Below are 19604 nucleotides of genomic sequence, written 5' to 3' on the forward strand. Positions count from 1 at the left end.
TAATCACAGATCAAATGTGCACATGGCGCTTGTGTCTTTGCAATAACAGCAATAAAATTATATTCTTTCATTTATGGAAAAAAGGTTAACTTCCTTCACCCTTGAGATCTAAGGACTTCATCATATTATCTCTGAGAGGCTTTTCCACTATGACTCCCTGCTGTCGATTAGAAACCTGCTGGACATGGACGGGAGAAGTGGAACATCACACTGAGATGGATGAGGTGTGAGTAACATTTTTACACACACACTCTCTCTCACACACACACACACACACACACATCTAAGAAAAAAAAAATATTTAACAAAACAATGCAACCTAGAGCATCCCACCTGGTTTCAATACTCCATAGCAGCCTCTGGACATCTTAGAGATGACTTGATTCTTCTTATTTCTTTTTCTTTTTTTTTTTTTTTTTTTACAAGGGTAAACGGACACAGGCGTTGCTCATTGGTGGACTACACAGTTAAGTGGCTAACTATCATCTTTGATACAAACTATCAATATCCTTCCCTTCAAGCCCCCCCCCCCCTCCTTCCACCCAACACAAACCCGCCCCCACCCACGACCCTGAACCAACAGTCGCACATTAGGTCTATACAATAATGATTCAAAATATATACTATTGGATTCCAGTGTAATGTTCTTCTCTTTCATTTGTTTTCCTCATTTGATTAAGTCTGAACAGGTTCTTCCACACATTGTGAATATCCAGATGGGGGAAGAGTCTTCTGCAAACATCTATGTGGATAAAATTCAAACGGCTGGGTGAGCGCTCCGCTCGAGGCTAAAGTCAGTCATGTCTGTTGTTGTTGTAGCTGTTGTGTGTTTGTGTGCCTGTTTATTTGTTTTTCTTCTTTAGTTGCTTGTTTTTAAGTAGGCCAAGAATTCAGGTACGGGACAAATTACAAGATCACATGGCCAAAACGAGAGCAGATGGAGAGAGGAAAGGGCCTGGTGGAGGAAGAAAAAAAAAAAAAAAACACAAAAGAAAGAAAAAATGCTTTCAAGCCTAAATTTCTACAAGGCAGTGTGATGGCCCCGATGAGATATGGGCTAGAAGTACATTCCAGGGCTGATATGAGGAGGCTGCTCCCGCAAAAAGAAATTAAGAAAGAGAAGAGAAGAGAAGAGAAGAGAAGAGGAGAGGAGGGACAGAGAAATGGAGAGAAGCCCACACAGCAGCTGAATCAGGGATCCGTCTGGTCCTGGCCAGGGACATTTTCACTGTGGAATCGGACCAGAACAAGGACGGCGACTATTCTGGAGTTAGATTCTATAAGAGGGTAAACAGTACAGAAGTTCAGGATTCCAGGCCCTGCATATTTGTGTGTGTGTGTGTGTGTGTGTGTGTGTGTGTGTGTGACAGTGTAAGAATGTGTGAGTGTGTGTGTGTGTGTGTGTGTGTGTGTCTACCGGTAGACCAGGTGGGAGATGGTGCTGGACTTGAAGTTGAGCTGGTGGTTGGGCAGGAAGCTGTGGTGTGGCGTCTTGCGCGTGCACACGTCGCCACCGTACAGACCCATGCACGAGTCGCACGACACCTTGGAGCAGTTGACGCACGTGTGCGCCGCCCCGGGCTTGTTGCAGAATCCGCAGCGCGACGAGCTGCCCACGCTCAGACGGTCGCTCACGCCGATGCCGCTGGGGGCAGAGGTCGTCACCATGGCGACGGGCTTGCTAGGGTACAGCTTGCCGCTCATCATGGGCTTGTCCAGCAGCTGTGAGTGCGAGTGGGACAGCGGGTGCGGGTGGGGGTGCGGGTGCAGGTGTGAGTGGCTGATCACGTGGGCGTGAGGGTGTGTGTGGGGGTGTGTGTGCATGTGCGCGTTGGAGTAGACGGACAGCTTCTCCTTGGCGGGCAGGTAGCCGTCAAGCTGGCGCAGCAGGGCAGGGGGCGTCACAGTGGCCACTTTGGGGTAGTCCTGGTAGCCGCAGCAGGGCGTGGGCTCGCAGGCCATGCACGAGGAGCAGAGCACCGTGTCGCAACGCTGGCACGAGCTCAGCACCGAGCAGCCCAGCCCACAGCCCTGGCACTTGGCCCCGCTGTGGGCCTTCAGCAGCCAGCCGTCCCTCGGCTCCCGGCTGGGCGGCCGCGACGACGACGAGGCCGAGGAGGAGGGCGTCTGGCGGCCCCCGAGGGCCATCCCGCCAGCGCCGCCGCCGCTGCCGCCGCGCTCCGTGTACAGGTCCACCTCGTCCAGCGAGGACAGGTGGTAGGAGTAGGGGTCGGAGGAGGAGGGCGGCGGGGGGGACTGGATGGGGAAGAAGTCGGCGGCGGAGGCGACGGCGGCGATGGAGGACGAGGATGACGAGGGGCTGTAGGAGGGCGTGGAGGCCAGGGAGAAGAGCGGCGCGTTGGGCCGGAGGATCTCGTCGCGAGCCTCCTCCTCCTCGGCGTCCACGAACAGCGGCTCCTTGCGCAGGCTGAGCGAGGTCCGCAGCACCGGCTTGCTGGCCGGGTGCCAGTGGCCCGCGCTGTCCGTCACGTCCACCGACTTGGACGGACGCCCGGACCGCCGCAGCTGGTGATGGTGGTGGTGGTGGTGATGGTGGTGCGGCGTGGCGGCGCGCTCCATGTCGGCCGGCCGCAGCGACAGCCTCGCCATGTCCATGGCTGCGAGCGAATCGCGGCGCCTTAGAGCCTCGGCGCAGCCGGCCGCATCCTCCCTGCTCGCCCGCCGGAGCTCCAGGGCCTCCAGCTCGGTGGCAGCCCCCCGGGCCAGCGCCACCACCTCCCCCAGGAGCCGGCACTCGGCCTGGGCCAGCAGCAGCTCGAAGGCCAGCTGCCGGAGGTGGAGGGCTCCGCCCGGGGGAGTCTCGCGTGCCTGGTAGTGCGTGTCCTGCTCGCTGCGCGTGTAGCCCATGGAGCGCAGCAGCGAGCGCAGGTCCGACTCGCACATGGCCGACTGCAGCTGGTACACGTACGGCCCCGTGAAGGTCTGCCGCCGGACAGGCAAGGTCGCGTCACGCCACATCATGTCACAAGACACATGCAGACAGACACACAACACACACAGAGACACAAACACACGCGCAAACACACATTAGCAACGTCAGTATATGCAGACAGGTCTCAGCTAAACACTTGTCAAGCTAACATTTGAATAAAAACCATTACAATGTCAGAATTTTCTCAATACATAACATATACTCAAGATAACACATTCTAAACCACATTGATTTCCAGCTCATCTAATATTTTCAATAGTATTGATCAAATGCAATTATTGAAGTTAACATATACTTTGTTATACAGATAACTCAAGTTTTTCTTCACTTCAACTAAAGTTCAATTGAAAGGAAAACCATAAAGAAAGATAAAAAGCCTCCACACTCAGGTGTTCCTGAAAGCTTGGTGCCCTCACCTTGATGCAGCGGAACTCCTTCTTCCAGGGGAAGAGCAGCAGGTTGGTGCAGACCGTCTCCAGTGTGGCGAAGGCCGCCTCCAGAGCCCTGAGGCTGGAACCCCGGGGCGAGCGCAGTGCGTTCTCCGTCACCTCATAGAACCGCAACAGGCGGAACCGCTGCGACGGCTCCGGCTGGTACGCCCCCAGCAGGGCCGTCGCCGTGGAGACGAGCGCCTCCTCGCTGCTGCTGTGTGCTGTTGTGGTCGTTGTCGGACGGTCGCCCTTGGCGCTGCTCCCTGCACTGCTCCCATTGGTGGTGCTGCTGCCACCACCACCGCCGCCACCGTTCCCCCTCCTCCTCCTCCTCCTCCTCCACCTTCGCCCTCCTCCAGCCGCCTCTCCAGCGACGCCACATACCTCCTAAACAGGTCCTCGCGCAGCTTGGCATCCATGGGTGGCGGTGGGCTGCGTAGCCGGCGCCACTCCCTCTCTCATCCCCCTACTCCCTGGGAAGGTACGCTCAGGCAACCCCGGCCATGTTGGGGACCCCCTGCACTGGAAGACGAAAGTGGGGTGGGGGGGCGATGTACTAGTGATGGTGAGGGGGCAGAGGAAGGTAAGGTGGAGTCTCTCTTAACAACGCAACAGCATCGTAGTCAACTCACACACACACGAGACAGACTGTGAGAGGCCAACTCTATGGCCCTGGCAGCCTCCATGGGGGAAATGGGCAGCGGTTTGAGGTGGCACTCGTTTGTTTGTTCGTTTTTATTTCTGGCCGAGTGTGTGCCCGCAGTCCGTTCCTCTGCCAACAGGCATGCCAGGGCACCGTTTCAAACGTAGAAGTTCCACAGAGCAGGGCAGAGTCAGGCTGGAGCAGGAGGGGAAACCAGGGCTGGTCGTCCACGCACTTCTCTTTGGGGCTTCAGGGTGGAAGGCAAACACTCAAGTTCAAGGTCAACAGGGACACGTCAGGGGGTGGTTGCACAGATGGAGGACAACAACTCTGGAGCTGTGACAACACACAAGAAAAACAAACTAATCTGAATGACACTTAACTGGATCGTTCACAAATACACACACATATACTACATTTCTATCAGCAGGAAGCACTGGAGCTTTGTTCTATGACAGCAATGCCAGCGACTGGACTCATGCAAAGACGTTGCCAGCTTGACATGGAGAGTATGCAATGAGTCAGAACCACACACAGTACAAATAGACATGTCAAACTCCAAATGACCTGTGTCACCTTAATGATCATGCTCTCTCCTTCATCTGCATGCATTTATGTGTGTGTGTGTGTGTGTGTGTGTGTGTTACTGGAGTTCAGATAGTGAAGGATGGAGAAACACACCCACATCATCACTAGCAGTGTACGTGCCTTGTGTGGGATGTGTGCATGCATGCATCCCTCTCCTCCCACCTCACTGTATTCCATCGAACCGTTAAGTAACCGTTCACTACAGCTGCACCTGCTCGCTGCCGCCGTCCTGAAGTGATGACACAATGGCACACCGCATTATAGAGTGCACCCTCCACCATCATGGCCTCGCGCTTAAATTCATCACCCTACATATCTACCCCAACGCTACTCAACGTCCATGATAAGCAGCGATGTGAGCCGTGTGCTTCGAACTGCGTCTATGGCTGCCACACCAACTCTGTGACTGCCGAACATTCTGCTACGCTGACTCCCCGTCGTTTGACATTTGCGTGTGCGTCAGTGTCGTGGAGAGTATAAAACAGTTACGTTGAACCTCGTTAGCCAGCGAGCTATCTCGGTCTGAATGCAACCGGTTTTTCTGCACACACGCCCTTCTCTCTCTGCACCGCCGTTCACGGGTGATGCTTTCATCCTCGTAGACACGCAAAGGGGGGTGTTGCTAACAAGCTGACGTTCGACAGCCAAATCACTGCAGCCAAAATGGATGCAGTGGAACCGTGAGAGAAAGACGGCTAAATAATCAATCTATATAAAATGGACTTGCTCATATGGTGTTTGTGTCGCAGGTATAAATTACAATAAAAACAAACTAACGACAAAGCTAACTGGCTAACTACATATGTGGTATGGAGAAATGTATGACGACCCGGGTGTGCACACTTGTACTAAGGAGGTTCCAGTGTGTCATTTGATGTGGATCTAGTTTTTAATTTGGTAGCACGTCAGACCGATCAACTAAACCGACCAAAGCTGTTCAATGCCACAGCACAAGTGACGATAACGCTAACTAGCTAGTTAGCTGTCGTTAGCCATGTTACATCCTCGAGTCCCAGGCACGGCCCCCAAGCACAGAGACGCCCAATTCAGGCTAGCAAGCTAGCCTATCACTTTAAATCGACGAAGAGGCAACGCGCTGATGATAAAATCATTATGACGACCTCAAGAGAAACACAGTGATGTCCACGCTAGTATACACTGCTAATATTACAATAATTTCCCACCAAATTATGTTGACAGTAATTAGACGCCAGTCTCATTTAACACCTTACCTTCGTGTTCTGCTGGAAATCCCCATCGCTGTAATGCGCATGCGTGCCTCTCGGACAGTTCATCAGTACCAACTGGCACGTGCACTTAGGGCAATCCGACTGCAGATGTTCAGATTGCTCTCTGCGGCCAAAGAGTGTTATCATCACATACAAAAAATATCAACAACTTGAGTGAATGTAACACAGCAGTTGCAGTCTTTCTCAGTTAAAAGTATCCACTGCAGATGGTCCTAAAACAATTTTCATATACCGGTAGACTGTTAAATTATTGCTTCATAAATTCTTAAAATGTACAAAATAAAGTATTGAAATTGTTTAAAAAAACAAAAAAACAAAAAAAAACATCTGTTCAGCCATGGCATCTCGTGCATTCAGTTTAATGAAGAATAAACCAATAATGTGTGGGGAAAGTTCTCGCAGACGTGATAAGAACTAGTTACTCTATCGAAACAATGTTTTCTATTTAGCCTACTTTTACTATTTTAAGACTGTTATATTTGTCTTCGCTCCTCCTCTTGTTAGATTCCATTGTGACGTTGTACTCTCGGGGATTGGAGTTCAGAGCGGAAGACAACACAGAGAAGAAATGGCGATGCTAGGGAGCCTTGGTGCGGCGCAGAAAAAAACAAATGCACTCGCTGGAGAAAGAGATTTAACGGAATTCGTTTGTCCAGTTTGCCTCGAAATCTTCGACAGTCCTGTTATTACACAGTGTGGTCATACGTGAGTATTAACGACATCTACAAGCGCGTCAAAGCTTAGTTCTGTCGATGCGAGATAGCAGATGGACTCGAAATCTTGCCGAGTTTTTCTTTGTGCGTTCACACTCAGGCAGTGGAAACAAATAACATAATGCACTGTGGTTCATTTAATGATGCGACTATTAGTGATTTTATATAGTCATATTTTGGAACATGCAATTTAGTGAGTCTTCAAGGAGATGATACGGCTTTTACTTTCAGTTTTGTTTACATCGTGGCACGGCAGTGTTAAGGGCTTCTGGGAAATGTTGTTCTATATCGTCTTACTGGTGTCAATGCTTAGAGCTAAAATGCTGTCAAGTACCACAAGTCCCATAGTCCTTTCCAGACCTAGTGTCAGGAAGTGTTGCGATGTTCTCATATTCAGCCTTTGGAATAGGATATCACATACCACAACAATCGAGGACATTGCGTGCTTAGAAATGGTGTATACTGAATTTCCACCCTGTCAATCATAGTTTTATCTAGACCAGACATGTTCTCGATTTAACCTAATGCGTTATTTTACCTTTGCATTGTAGAGGGTTTCAGTTTCTTTGTCAAACCTGGCACATACTTACCAGCCCCAGTACCTTAGCTCAGTAGCTCTTCTGTTAGTTTACATTTAAATGTATTCATTTAACTGACTATTTTGTGATCAAACAATCAAAACAGTGAAATCAAAACAATGGTGTAATAATAAGTTAGCCTGGGTCCACCCAGATGAACCTGTTAGCAAATTTGCTAACAGGTTCGTCTGGGTTCACCCAGGCTATTAATAAGTGCTAGCTTGCATAAGGAATGGAATGACAGTTGAGAGTCAGTTTAAGTCAAGGGATGTAGATAAGAGGGAGAACTACAATTTTATATACCAATTGGTACATGTCAGTATTATCCTATTGCCATATATTTGTCTTTTAGTCTGCCTGTCTCTTTCATGATATTTGGAGATATCCTCAAAAGTTTCCTCTGTCACGCTCAGGTTTTGCCAGGGCTGTCTGCAGGAATGTCTCCGACCTCAGAAGCCCGTCTGTGCTGTGTGCCGATCGGGGCTGGAGAATTGGACCCGAGCCAATGATCTAGACGCAGCTATCCACACGTCGGTTGGTGCATGCAAGGGCTGTGGCACAGAGGTGGGTGTCAGACAGTTAATTTGTTTTATACTTAACTGAGAGGTTGTGACAGTTGTGTTGCGTCTGATTATTGAGCAGTTTCATAGACATATGCACACATTGCCCATTTGATATGCCAAAGCATATCTTTTTTTTGTTATTTTTTGTTGATAGAAATGGCCAAAAAATAATGATAACAAGTGGTTTTATTCACCCAGGCCTATTAGGAAATATGTTGTTGGACTTAATAATAATAATAATAATAATAATAATAATAATAATAATAAAGCTTTATTTGTATAGCACCTTTCATACACAGAATGCAGCTCAAAGTGCTTTACATTTGAAGCATGTAACACAATAATAGTCAGTCAGTCATTATCAATCACTTTTCTTTGCTGTTTATGTTATACTCAGCAACATATCAAAATATAGAAAATGGCGTCATAAGACTGGCAGCCTTAACCCTCTTACCCCCACAAGCCGCCATATGGCAACTGTGGCAAGGAAAAACTCCCATATTCCAGGAAGAAACCTTGAGCAGAACCTGACTTAATAGGGGGAGCCCATCTGCTTCTGGCTGGCTAAGCCCTCAATAGTAGCAGATGTAGAATAATCTGAAAATGTAGTCTACAGGATAAGATGAGTTAACTAAAAGCTTTCCTGTACAGGTATGTGTTCAGATCTTTTTTAAAATATTTACTGAACTCGCCTGCTTGATGTACAGAGGCAGGGTGTTCCATAGTTTGGGGGCATAATGGATAAGCGCAGCTTCTCCACTTTGTTTGTGGAGCACTTTGGGTGCGATTAAAAGATTAGAATTGGATGATCTAAGTTTCCTTTGTGGTTGATAAGATATTAAAAGCTCAGAGATATATGAAGGTGCTATGCTATGCCATTCAGAGCTTTGTAAGTAATTAACATAACCTTAAAATCAATTCTATAGGAAATAGGGAGCCAGTGCAGTTCAGCCAACACAGGGGTGATGTGTTCTCTCTTCTTAGTCTTAGTTAAAAGTCTAGCCATGAGAGTTCTGTATGAGTGCCAATTTCTTTAGATGTTTTTTTTGGGAAGACCAGTGAAAAGTGCATTGCAGTAGTCTAACCTGCTAGTGATAAAGGCGTGAATTAGTTTTTCTGCATCTTGTTGAGTTAAAAAGGGCGCACTTTGGCAATGTTTCTCAAGTGGAAATAGGCTGTCTGAGTAACTTTACTGATATGGGACTTAAAACTTAACTCTGCATCTAAGATGACACGAGGCTTGTTACTTTTGGTTTGACCTGGTGTGCCAAGTTCCCCAGATTACTAAGAATAATATCTCGCTTTAGTTTTGGTCCAACCAGAAGTACCTCTGTTTTGTCATCATTTAGTTTCAAAAGTTTTTGCTCATCCACTGATTAATGGAGGTTAGGCATGCAGTGAGGGAGCAAAGGCCATCTGGGTTAGTTGGCTCCACAGAAAGATACAATTGGGTATCATCTGCGTAGCTGTGGAAGTTTACATTATGCTGACTTATGGCGTTTCCCAATGGAAGCATATATAGAAAATAGCAGGGGACCAAGGCAGCTCCCTGGGCCACACCAAAAGGCAAGTCATGTTTTCAGATACATGATCTCCTAGACTGATATACAAATCTCTGCCAGTAATGTAGGTTTGAAACCAGTTTAGAGCATTATCAGAGAGACCCACCCCGCCATGAAGGCGGTGAATTAGGATGCTATGATCAATGGTGTCAAATGCCGCACTCAAATCCAGAAGAATAAGGATTGAGACTTTGTTTGAGTCGGTAGCTAGTCTGAGATCATTGACTATCTTTACTAGAGCCGTTTCTGTGCTGTGATTTGATCTAAAACCTGATTGGAATTTTTCAAGGATACTGTTTTCGTTGAGGAAGGTATTTAACTGATTGCAAACAACTTTTTCAAGTACTTTGCTCAAAAGCGATAGATTTGATATAGGCCTGTAGTTGCTCAGATTGGTATGGTCAAGATTTGACTTTTTTAAGTAAAGGTTTCACAACAGCGGTTTTAAAAGCAGTTGGAAATATACCTGTTTCTAATGAGGTATTTATTACCTTGAGAAAAAAGGGAGCTAAGCCATCATATACTTTTTTGAGGAATGTAGTAGGGATTGGATCTAAAACACATGTTGAGGAGCCAGTTTGAGTTATAATTTTACCAAGCTCAGATTGAGCAATAGTGCTAAGGACCTTAATTTTGGGGGCTGTTTTGGGTGTACTATCAAACATATTACTTGTGTTACCAATAGCCTCCCTTATAGAAATGACTTTGTTTTTGAAGAAGTCTGCAAATTCTTCGCATCTTAGAGAGGATGCCTGACTGAGTGTATCAAAAGGTGTAGTTAAGCCTAGTTTATCCCATAGTAAGTCTTTACATTTGTGTGTGTGTGTGTCTGTCTGTCCGTGTGTGTGTCAGGTTCCACTGTTCCAGATGCGGAGCCACACTTCCACCTGCTCCAAATACCAGGAGTACATTGAGGAAGGAGTGAGGAGTTCAGCCCAGACCCAGCCTACTGTAATAAGGTGAGGCATATTTGGGCTGTGTCCTCTTTCCAATCTAGTACTGGTCTCAGTGTGGTTAGATTACAGCAAGGATGATTAACAGGAAGCAATTGTGTGTGTGTGTGTGTGTGTGTGTGACAGTCCTGTGCCGAACCGGTACACATTTGCCTGCCCCTACTGCAACTCCCCGAACCTGGACCAGGATGGCCTTGTGGAACACTGCACAGCACATCATGCCAGAGACCCACGCCAAGTGGTGAGGACCTGTCCATCTTTTCTCTCTTTGTGCAGTCTTCTCTGGAGGATGGAAAAGGAGAAACATTTGAACACTGTTGTTTATAGGATTTGCCATGCAGTGATGGGTCAGGACAGCAGAGTGTAAAAATCAGCCTGTAAAACTGCACCCTATTCTGCCATGTCAAAGATTCAAGTGGTTGATTTTGTGTGGTTTCCTGTGGTTGTTGTGTTGAACTTGATTCAACTTCCAGGGGCCTGTACTACGATGCGGGGTTACTGGCTTATCTGGGTAACTTCGAGAGTAACTTGATCAAGTGTGGCATAACTTCCCGATTAACCCATTACTTTCTGAAGGTGGATAGGTTTTAACCGAGGTATGCTGCCATGGCAATTTACGCTGCATCTCAAACCTGCTCCGAGCAGGTTATGTTCTTCGTTAACCCGAGGTTTCCGTTCAACCACAACCTTTATAAGTACCACCCCTCCACTAACAATTTTTCCCGAGACAATGTCGGCGTACCTGGATGATCCATAGGCTACGACATTGGAGCGCAAATCATGAGGGGCTCTCTTCGCAGGGCGAGGGTTTTTAAAGACCGCCAGAATCCGCTAATATACCCGGACGATATTCTCTATGACGATATCTTGTCAGCCGAGGGAATTCGTTATCTTTGTCAGCTGATCTAGACAGACGTCTCTAATGTCGACCGTCGTAGCAATGGCCTTACGTGGACAATTCATGTATTCCATCGGTGATGCTGAACATCTGAGCAAGAATACTGTATGCCTGAAAATAAATCGGACATACAGTAGGCCTAATAAATTAAAATCACCATTTTAACATGAACTTGTTGAATTAAATGTCATATTACCCTGCACATAAAGGCTGCACATTTCCACAGCACCAGAATCCGACCGAATGCCTCCCTCAACCCCCTCCATAATCGGCCTTCCACTATTATTTGCGATGGCCAACTCCTCTGCTACTGTAAAACACTCTGGTGCCTTTCCTCCTACAGTAGTGTTCAAAGACACCTTTTTCTTGTTAGCTGTAAAACAGAGGCCAAGTAGGGTCTGGGTAGGTTAAGCTCCCTTCGTAGTACAGGCCCCTGATCCCGAACCCCAATGTCACATCCAGCATGCATGCTAAGAGGGGGAAAAACACATACACACGGGTGTTGACGTGTGGCGTGTCAACATTAGCCTATCTCCTCAAACTTGAAGCTACAGCCACTTAAAAAAAGTCTTCAACCTAACTAGAACCCCCTCCTGCTAATACTTCTGTACTTACAATACCGGATAATAGTGTACACATGCATTCACTTGTGCACTAATATTAGGTAAGTACAGAAGTATGCGCTTTGATGATAAGGCTACTCAACTTTGCAACTGAAGTTCTAGATATCCTAGAGTCCAAAATAACTTTAAGGCATAAAACACACACTAACAGTGCAATATTCCGTGAACACTAACCTTGTGTCTCTTTGGAGTGTGTTATAACAGTCAAATGATCATTCCGTGTTATTTCATTTCTCTATGTACACGTCTGTGTTGTCTGATATGTTGAAGAATAATGACACCCCTAGCCCTGCTGCCACTTCCTTATTTTCAGTCTGTTACCTGTCTAAGGGAAGTGCTTCAGCACTTTGTCACTCCTTTCTTTCTGTCTTTTTTCCTTTCTTTCTTTGTTTCTTTCTTTCTTTCTCTCTTTCTTGCATTCTCTCTCTCTTTCTTTACATCTCTTTTTCATCTCTTGCTCTCGCTGTCTTGGTTCCTGTTTGGTAGTTGTATGCCTGTACTTGTCTGGGTGGTGTTGAAGCTACTGACACTGTTGACATGGTGTCACAGATGTTTCATCTCTCCCCCCTTAATAAGCGTGACTCATGCTCTAGCATATTTTGCTCTATCTTATTTCTTCTACTTTCCTTTTTTTTGATTTGCTTACTTTCTCTTTTTTTCGCTCACTCTCTGTCGTGTCTTGTGCAGGTGTGTCCCATCTGTGCCTCTATGCCCTGGGGAGACCCCAACTACAGAAGTGCAGACTTCCTGCAGCATCTGAGGATCCGGCACACATTCTCCTATGACACCTTTGTGGTGACTATTCCCTTTCATCACCTTGTCTTGCTTTTGTTCTTGTCACAATGACGTGCTCCTCTTTTATATTCATTGCTGATTTTCTGCATTTGGTTACTGATAAAACAGTGAACGTGTCCTTGACCATGTGGCGCTCAATGGTGTTTTATGCCCCCGATGTCGTCTTGCAGCGCTGCCACCGCTGACTTAAAGGTGCGATTTGTAGGATTGTTAGCGAACGTTCTGTAGGCCAAAATCAAAACACTGGTGAACGTTCTCAAGACTACCAGACGCGAGCCTCTTCTGGGTTGCCAGATGTAATGAAGACTTAGCTAGCGTTAGTTGACCTGCAGCTGCTTTAACGTTTCTCAACCATGACCCAGCTACACATTACGGAAACAGTGAAAACAAAAATACCTCTCTAACCAGCGTAACATATTTAGCTAAAGTTAGTGATGCAGATGAAGTTTAGCCTAGGCTACCTGTTGTGGAGAAATATGGCCAGCTCTCGTCAGACTTGATATTCTTAGTTTGAAAGGCGCCACCATCTCAGGAAGCTCCTCCGATGTCCACTTAATTTGTTTCTTGTTTTAATTTGGAAATTTGCCTGCCTGTCGTGGCGTTCATGGCTACAACTGACAGCTGTTGACAGTTGGTCTTTGCTAATTTGGCAACCCAAATGGGAGGGGCGCTAGCCCATTATTATCACGCTATTCTAGAAGTGTCGTTCAAAACATAAACAAAATTTCCGGCCCGTAACTCATTTTTTTCATGGGGTTTACAGGGTTTTACGGGTTAGAGTATTGTTGTCAAATAAGCCATTACTTCAATTCATCGTGTTTCCTTACTCTCTGACAACATATGGTGATCATTTTTTGGAATGGTTACAGTTTATTTTCCATTATTTCCTACATACTGGTCCTTTAAAGGCACCTAATCCAAAACCTACCCCCAACCCTAACCTTAACCCATGGCTAACCCATGTGCCTTCCAGGCAGCACTGCCTTGAAGATAACGTTGAGGGCATAAAACACCAAGAAACCCATGTGGCATGATTGTATGCCTGGAATTATCCCTCTCAATTTTCCTTCACTTTCAGATTAAACCTCTGTCTGTCTCTCTCTCTCTCTCTCTCTCTCTCTCTCTCTCTCTCTCTCTTTCTCTGTCTGTCTCTTTTTCTATTTCTCTCTCTTTCGCTCTCGCTGTCTTTGTCTCTCTTGTTTCCCTATCTCTCTCTTTCTATCTCTTTACCACTCTATCTCTTCCTCACTCTATGCTTATCTCTCCCCGTCTCTCCTCCGCTCCCTCCATCTCTATCTCTTGTTCCCTACAGGACTACTCTACGGATGAAAGTGCAATGATCCAGGAGGCTCTGCAGCGTTCCTTGATGGACCATTGAGGCGCTCCAGAGTCTTGAGGGACGAAGGGAATGGAAGAGCAAGAGAGATTGCTGTGGTACCTCATGTCAGACATAACCAAGCGTGTGCCTATCCCATCCATGACTATCCAAAACATTTCGCCTTCAACTCGGCCCATTCGACAGAAAACATTGTCCTGACACTTTACCCCCAAAGACCCTCGCTGAGTACGACACACAAATTGATTTTTGTAAATCACTAAAGAAGAGCATTTGGTCTATGTCAGAGCATTGGATAAAAGACAAATCATAGTTTAAAAGCTTCTCGTAGGAATATCTAAATAAAGTAAACAGTGCGTTCTGTTAAATCACAAAATGTTTATTCTGCCATGTATCGCAATGATGTCTGAGCTTCCAAAGTGATGTGTTTGTTGAAATATCCTAAAGACTTGATCTAAGTGCAAAGCTAATATAATGATAGTGATAGGAGGATAAGTAATGATGCAAAGCTAAATTTATATACGCACTACCGTAATCTCAGATGTTGTACTTCTGTGTGCTCACTAGATGGCAGTCTCTAGCCAGCGATTGCTGCTGATGGCATATTGAACTCTGTATTAAATGTAGATCCCATAAGCGGAACCAGTGAATACCCTGCTTAAAAATCTGGTAGCTCTCTCTCTCCCTTTCTCCTTCTCTTTCTTTACTTCTTTCTCTACTTACTCTACTTCTCTCTCTCTCTGTCTCTGTCTCTGTCTCTGTCTCTCTCTTTCTGTGTGTGTGTGTGTGTGTGTGTGTGTGTGTGTGTGTGTGTGTGTGTGTGTGTGTGTTTGTGAGGGTAAGGGGTTGGGGAAGCATCTGTCCTGGGCAAGTGGAAAGCTGCTTGTCTTCCTTGATGTCCTTTGGCAGGCATAGCTTTACGATTTCTCTTCTGTGTGTGTGGATGGATGTCTTTTGTGTATGTGTGTGTGTGCGTGTGTGTGTCCGCGTGTGTGTGCAAGGATGTGTGTGTGTTTTCATGAGAAGGTCTGGTGCACTTTCTTGAAGTTCATGTGTAAGAGCAACACATTGGAATGTTAACTGTTGAAGTAGAAGTCCTTTTTTGTTTTCTTTAATAATAATAACAATAACAGGACCATCATGCTCTTCTGCAAATGTGTGCTTCATTCATCAGAACAAACCTTGAGCACTGCTGCAATGGCATCCTTTGGCCTGAGGGTGGCAGTGTTGCTCCAGTAGTTCCCAATCCTTCATCCAGTAAACAATATCTACCTATGCTGCATACACTACTCACAGTTACAGCTTTCTCCTCATTGCTTTCTTCCTCTAATGTTTCTCTTTTCTCAATCAGCTGGTTACATCGTGCGCCATGTCAGGGTTTGCTACCCAGTTTCATATGGCTAGACTAGAAGTCACTCCATAAGTTTGCTTGACTCCATAGCATTTGTAACATGACATATTTAACTAGACAAATGGATCGCTGGTGTAAGCAACCGCATTTATTACATGTTGAGAAAAGTTGTGTGGATTATACTTGGGAGGATCTGGTTGTGATGTTTTCTGTTTGTGATATTTCTTTTTTGTTTGTTTTGTTCATTTTTAGTTTTAAGAGTATAATAACTTAACTCTTGCTATATCTCTCTCGTTGACGGCTTTACTAAATCACTGCCCTTTGTTAACGACATATAGAGTATTCTGGCTAAGCCACAAATGTGTCCGCACTTCAGACAATCTTGACTGAGTGATCGACAGAAAATGTGACTCCCGTATGCGTTTCTGACACGCTCATATCTGTACTCTGATCAGGTCGGTGCCTTCAGTGCGCCGCATCAGATCATTTTCAATTAAAAATCCTTTTTATGTCTAAACACTCTCTCAGTCTGTTTTTTTCCCCCATATCCAACCGCGGGCGACAAGACAGCATGGCGGTTGAATGAACAACACCCCACTTTATCATTCTTTGAAATTGTAATGTATAGTGTGAATTGCACATGTATGCATATGTTATTTCTGAATTGCACATGTATGCATATGTCTCTCTCTCCCCCTCTCTTCTCTCTTTGTCTCATTTCCCATCTATAGGCCTTCTCTCCTTCTCCTACTCCACCTCCTAGTGCTGCTGCTTCCTGTCAGCTCATGTCTGAAGGTGCTAAATCCAGATAAATTAAAGCATTTTAATTATTTAAACACTGGACCCTGGAATCAGTACTAGTTGTGTGTGAGTGTGTGTGAGAGAGAGAGAGAGGGAGGCACTCCAGGACAGAAACAACACAGAGTGTGTGTGTACTGATGGATGACTGTGGTGGAGGGCCGAAGGGGTGTTGGAGAGAGTGTGTGTGTATAGTACAGTGAAGAGCGTTCACTCACTCATATCACAAATACTTCAGTCAGTCGAGGAGCTCTGCTAAAGTGGCCCCTCTTTGCTTGACCTTACACAGCTCACCGCTTGTGTGTGTGTGTGTGTGTACACCACCTCAGAAGGCTCGCTTGCCTGCATCTCATTGGGCAAAGCAGTGTGTTAGATGGAATGGTCCACAGATGTGATAGTATTTTTTTTGTTCTTGTTTGTCTCTCTCTCATGGTTATCATAAATCTCCTTTGTGAGACAGCTTAATATGTCTGCAGGGAAGGCTGGCCAGAGGTCACTGAGGCATTCTGGGGTTTGGATGCCATCACACATGGCCTCCAGTCCACAGGCCTGTCAAGACGAGGCCCTCTGACAAGCTGCGATGGCACTTCCACACATGCCTTCGGTCAGTCACAGCGCAGGCAGTAATTTAGCCATCACTGGACTTCAGCAAAAGACATAAGCTGATCCCAGAGGATGTAATGGCAGGACGTTTTGTTTAAAAAAAAAAAAAAAAAATTCAAAGAAAATCCCTGGCTGTGCGTGTGTGTGTGCATGAGAGAGAGAGAGTTGGGTAGGATGAAAGAACAGCGCAACAAGCGAGCGGGTTGTTGAATGCAGTGTGTGTTTGTGTGTGTGTGTCTATCTGTCTGTGTGTGTGTGTGTGTGTGTGTGTGTGTGTCTGTGAGGAGACACCCTGCAGCAGGTTTCAGGCGCTGGTGTTATTTACCCTGTCCACTGGGAGATGAGAAACTTTTGTTCTCCTATTTTTGTTATCGTGCTCATGTCTGTAATTAGTTAAGCAAAATGTAGCAGGTCTCTTGGCTTGTAGAATCTCTTCAAACTTCTTTTTTCCCCCCCTTTCTTGTTTCCTGAATGTTTTTTTCTCGCTTCTGGCAGATGGAGATGTTGGTCTAACAAGATACTTCAATGCTTCTAGGCAGGAAGGAAGTGGTCCCGTAGAACATGGGAGCCCTCTCCCTCTTTTTTCTGTCTCTCTCTTTTCCTCTCTCCTGCTCTCTCTTTCTCCCTCTCCCTCCCCCTCCCTTTTTCTCTTTGTTTGGTGGTGAATCATGAAAGGGTGGCTGAATTGAGGAGAGAGAAAAAAAAGCAAAATCGGATGGAGGAAAAGTGAACATATATTGAATAAAAATTTCATAAAGTTCAGCGTGTCGTTTCTTTGATGAGAGAAATTAGAAAGTGTGTTAAGTCTGGAGGCTGTGTAGAGGCAGCAATTACCGTTACATGCCCCCCAACGCCCCCCTACACACACACACACACCCCCGGGAAGCTTACACCGGGGGAAGAACAAGAGGGTAACAGGCCGACGATTTGTTTCAGAAGTGTGTCGCACAGAGATTTGCTTCCATTTACACTCCGTGTCTCATCTTCCCTTTGTTCCAGGGTTTATTTCACGTTCACTTCTGTGGTGGAACTCTACCTGTCGGGGGAGAAGACAGAAACCTGTACTCCCTCTCCCAGTCACTCCCTCCCCATGACTTAGCCCTCATGCATTGACATTTGCTCTACATTGTCAGGAAAGCATGCACCTGTGTCATGACGTTGACAGGTTGTTCCGTGAATAATATAGATACAGTGTCATTCTCAGTATTTCATGCTTATCGTGGATTGTGCTGCAGCTTTTCTGGCTCAAGTGCAGGATGTTCCAGCCAGATCTGTAGTTACTCTACCTCAGTCACATGTGTTTTCTATCCATTTGTCAATGATTCACAGTGTGTGCAGACTTTCCCACAGACCAAAACAAAAGCCCATGTTCATAATGTTAAACTGCTACCATAATACTGGTGTGCTGGTAGCAGTTTAGTATTATAAACATGGGATTTTTTATTATTAAATACAGCTTTTCTGATGAAAACAAACCAATCACAATTTCAGAATGTATAAAACGATTGCCATTTGATGGGTATTATCGCAATCTAAGGCATGTAAAGACAATATAAGGCACGGCTATGAGATGTGTCCAATCCGAGACTAACTAGTGCCTGTGAAGAGGTGGATTATGAGTGTCCGCTTGAGAGGCTTGTCCAGATGAGGCAGCGCTCCCGGCTAGTGGTGCTGGCATGTGGCACCCTCGTGGTTGTGGTCTGGGAGGTGTGTGTGATGAGGCCTGTATCCTGTGAGACTTTCCAGTCGCTCACGCATCAGATCGGCACAGCTCTTCATCTCACTCTCACACACACCCGCTTGGGCCAGCTGCTCAAGAGGATGTTTATCGGCATGGCTTTTATCCACGAATCCATGTGGGCTTCACACACACACACACACACACACACATTACAGCACGCTCAAGGCTGTGTGGGGCATGTTTACTGTGTACCTCAGTGCCTGGAAAGTCAGGTCTCTCCTCTTTCAGGTTTTGCTGAGCCAGGTAGCCCTATTTTTGTTGGGTGAATTAGTGGGTGGGGGGGTGTTGTACAGGGAGTTTGCTCACCGCATAAAAAAAACAGAAAAAAAAATTCCTCAAAGTCAGGAGAAACAGGAAGCTTGCGCCGGGAATCCTACCGCCCGGCCCCACGCCGCACGGCAGGTTAACGCCTTCAAATGTTTGAACAGAAAGATGGCCGCCGGGCATCCCCGACTTCAAGCCTGGCTGTGCGGCTTCCCTCTCCTTCCGCTCCTGAGCTCTCTCCTCTCCTCTCCTCTCCTCTCCTCCCCTCTACTCTCCTCTCCCCTTACCGAGCCCCTGAAAGGGATCCGGGCGCAACTTTGATTTAATAATGCCCCAAACCAACCTCTGGCACTGAATCAGCTACTCTCATCGTGCCAAGCTCTTCCTCTTTTTTTTTCTTCACCCTCTTTCACGCACCTACTCGGCTCGTTAACCCCCCCCCCCCACACACACACACACACACACACTCCCTTAGTCTTCCTTCTGATTACTCGTATACACAATCTAGGTGATGGAGAGGACAGAAGCTCTAGCCTGCCTAACCAACACAGTGCCTCATCGTAGTCACAGTTCATCGAACCCAAGCTAACCTAAGTAGAAAGCCTAATCCTGTAGAATTTAAATAGCCTCCTCATAGCTGAATCCCGTTCTTCAGAAAACCTGCAGAGTCTCAGGCTACATTTGCTAAGCAGACAAAAGAGGAGAGAGGAAGGTTGCCAGATCAGCCCTGAGGCTTACGGGGTTTTGAGGGTTAGAGTTACTGGCTTGTCCGGCTGAGTCAAAGATCTCACGTTTATCGCTTGGCCCGCGGTACTATCCGATCCTGTCGGCGGAGGCGTTTTGTTCAGTGTTAAGTGGGGACATGGCACGGGGGTGGGGGGGTTGTCGCCAGAGGTGGTGGTGGGAATGGGAATGCGCTGTGCAGCGGAAGGATGGCGTTGTCGGATGGCCACAGCGGTCT

At 46.5% G+C, this 19604-nt stretch overlaps 2 protein-coding genes across 2 annotated transcripts; one reads left to right on the plus strand and one right to left on the minus strand.

Annotated features, from left to right (window-relative positions):
* Positions 1-724: 724 nt before the first annotated feature.
* On the minus strand, positions 725-7242 carry spata2 (spermatogenesis associated 2). Its single transcript, XM_048240900.1, has 5 exons — positions 7117-7242; positions 5848-5968; positions 3728-4363; positions 3370-3647; positions 725-2943 (listed from the first exon to the last, which is right to left on the minus strand). Exons 3-5 carry the CDS (start codon positions 3801-3803, stop codon positions 1414-1416), a joined length of 1884 nt encoding a protein of 627 aa, XP_048096857.1. The 5' UTR covers positions 3804-4363; positions 5848-5968; positions 7117-7242; the 3' UTR covers positions 725-1413.
* On the plus strand, positions 6392-15754 carry rnf114 (ring finger protein 114). Its single transcript, XM_048240899.1, has 6 exons — positions 6392-6570; positions 7570-7720; positions 10134-10240; positions 10361-10475; positions 12443-12550; positions 13863-15754. The coding sequence occupies exons 1-6, from the start codon at positions 6434-6436 to the stop codon at positions 13926-13928; spliced, it is 684 nt and encodes a 227-aa protein (XP_048096856.1). The 5' UTR covers positions 6392-6433; the 3' UTR covers positions 13929-15754.
* The last annotated feature ends 3850 nt before the right edge of the window (positions 15755-19604 follow it).

Source organism: Alosa alosa, chromosome 4, assembly GCF_017589495.1.
Source record: "Alosa alosa isolate M-15738 ecotype Scorff River chromosome 4, AALO_Geno_1.1, whole genome shotgun sequence".
Taxonomy (NCBI): Eukaryota; Metazoa; Chordata; class Actinopteri; order Clupeiformes; family Clupeidae; genus Alosa; species Alosa alosa.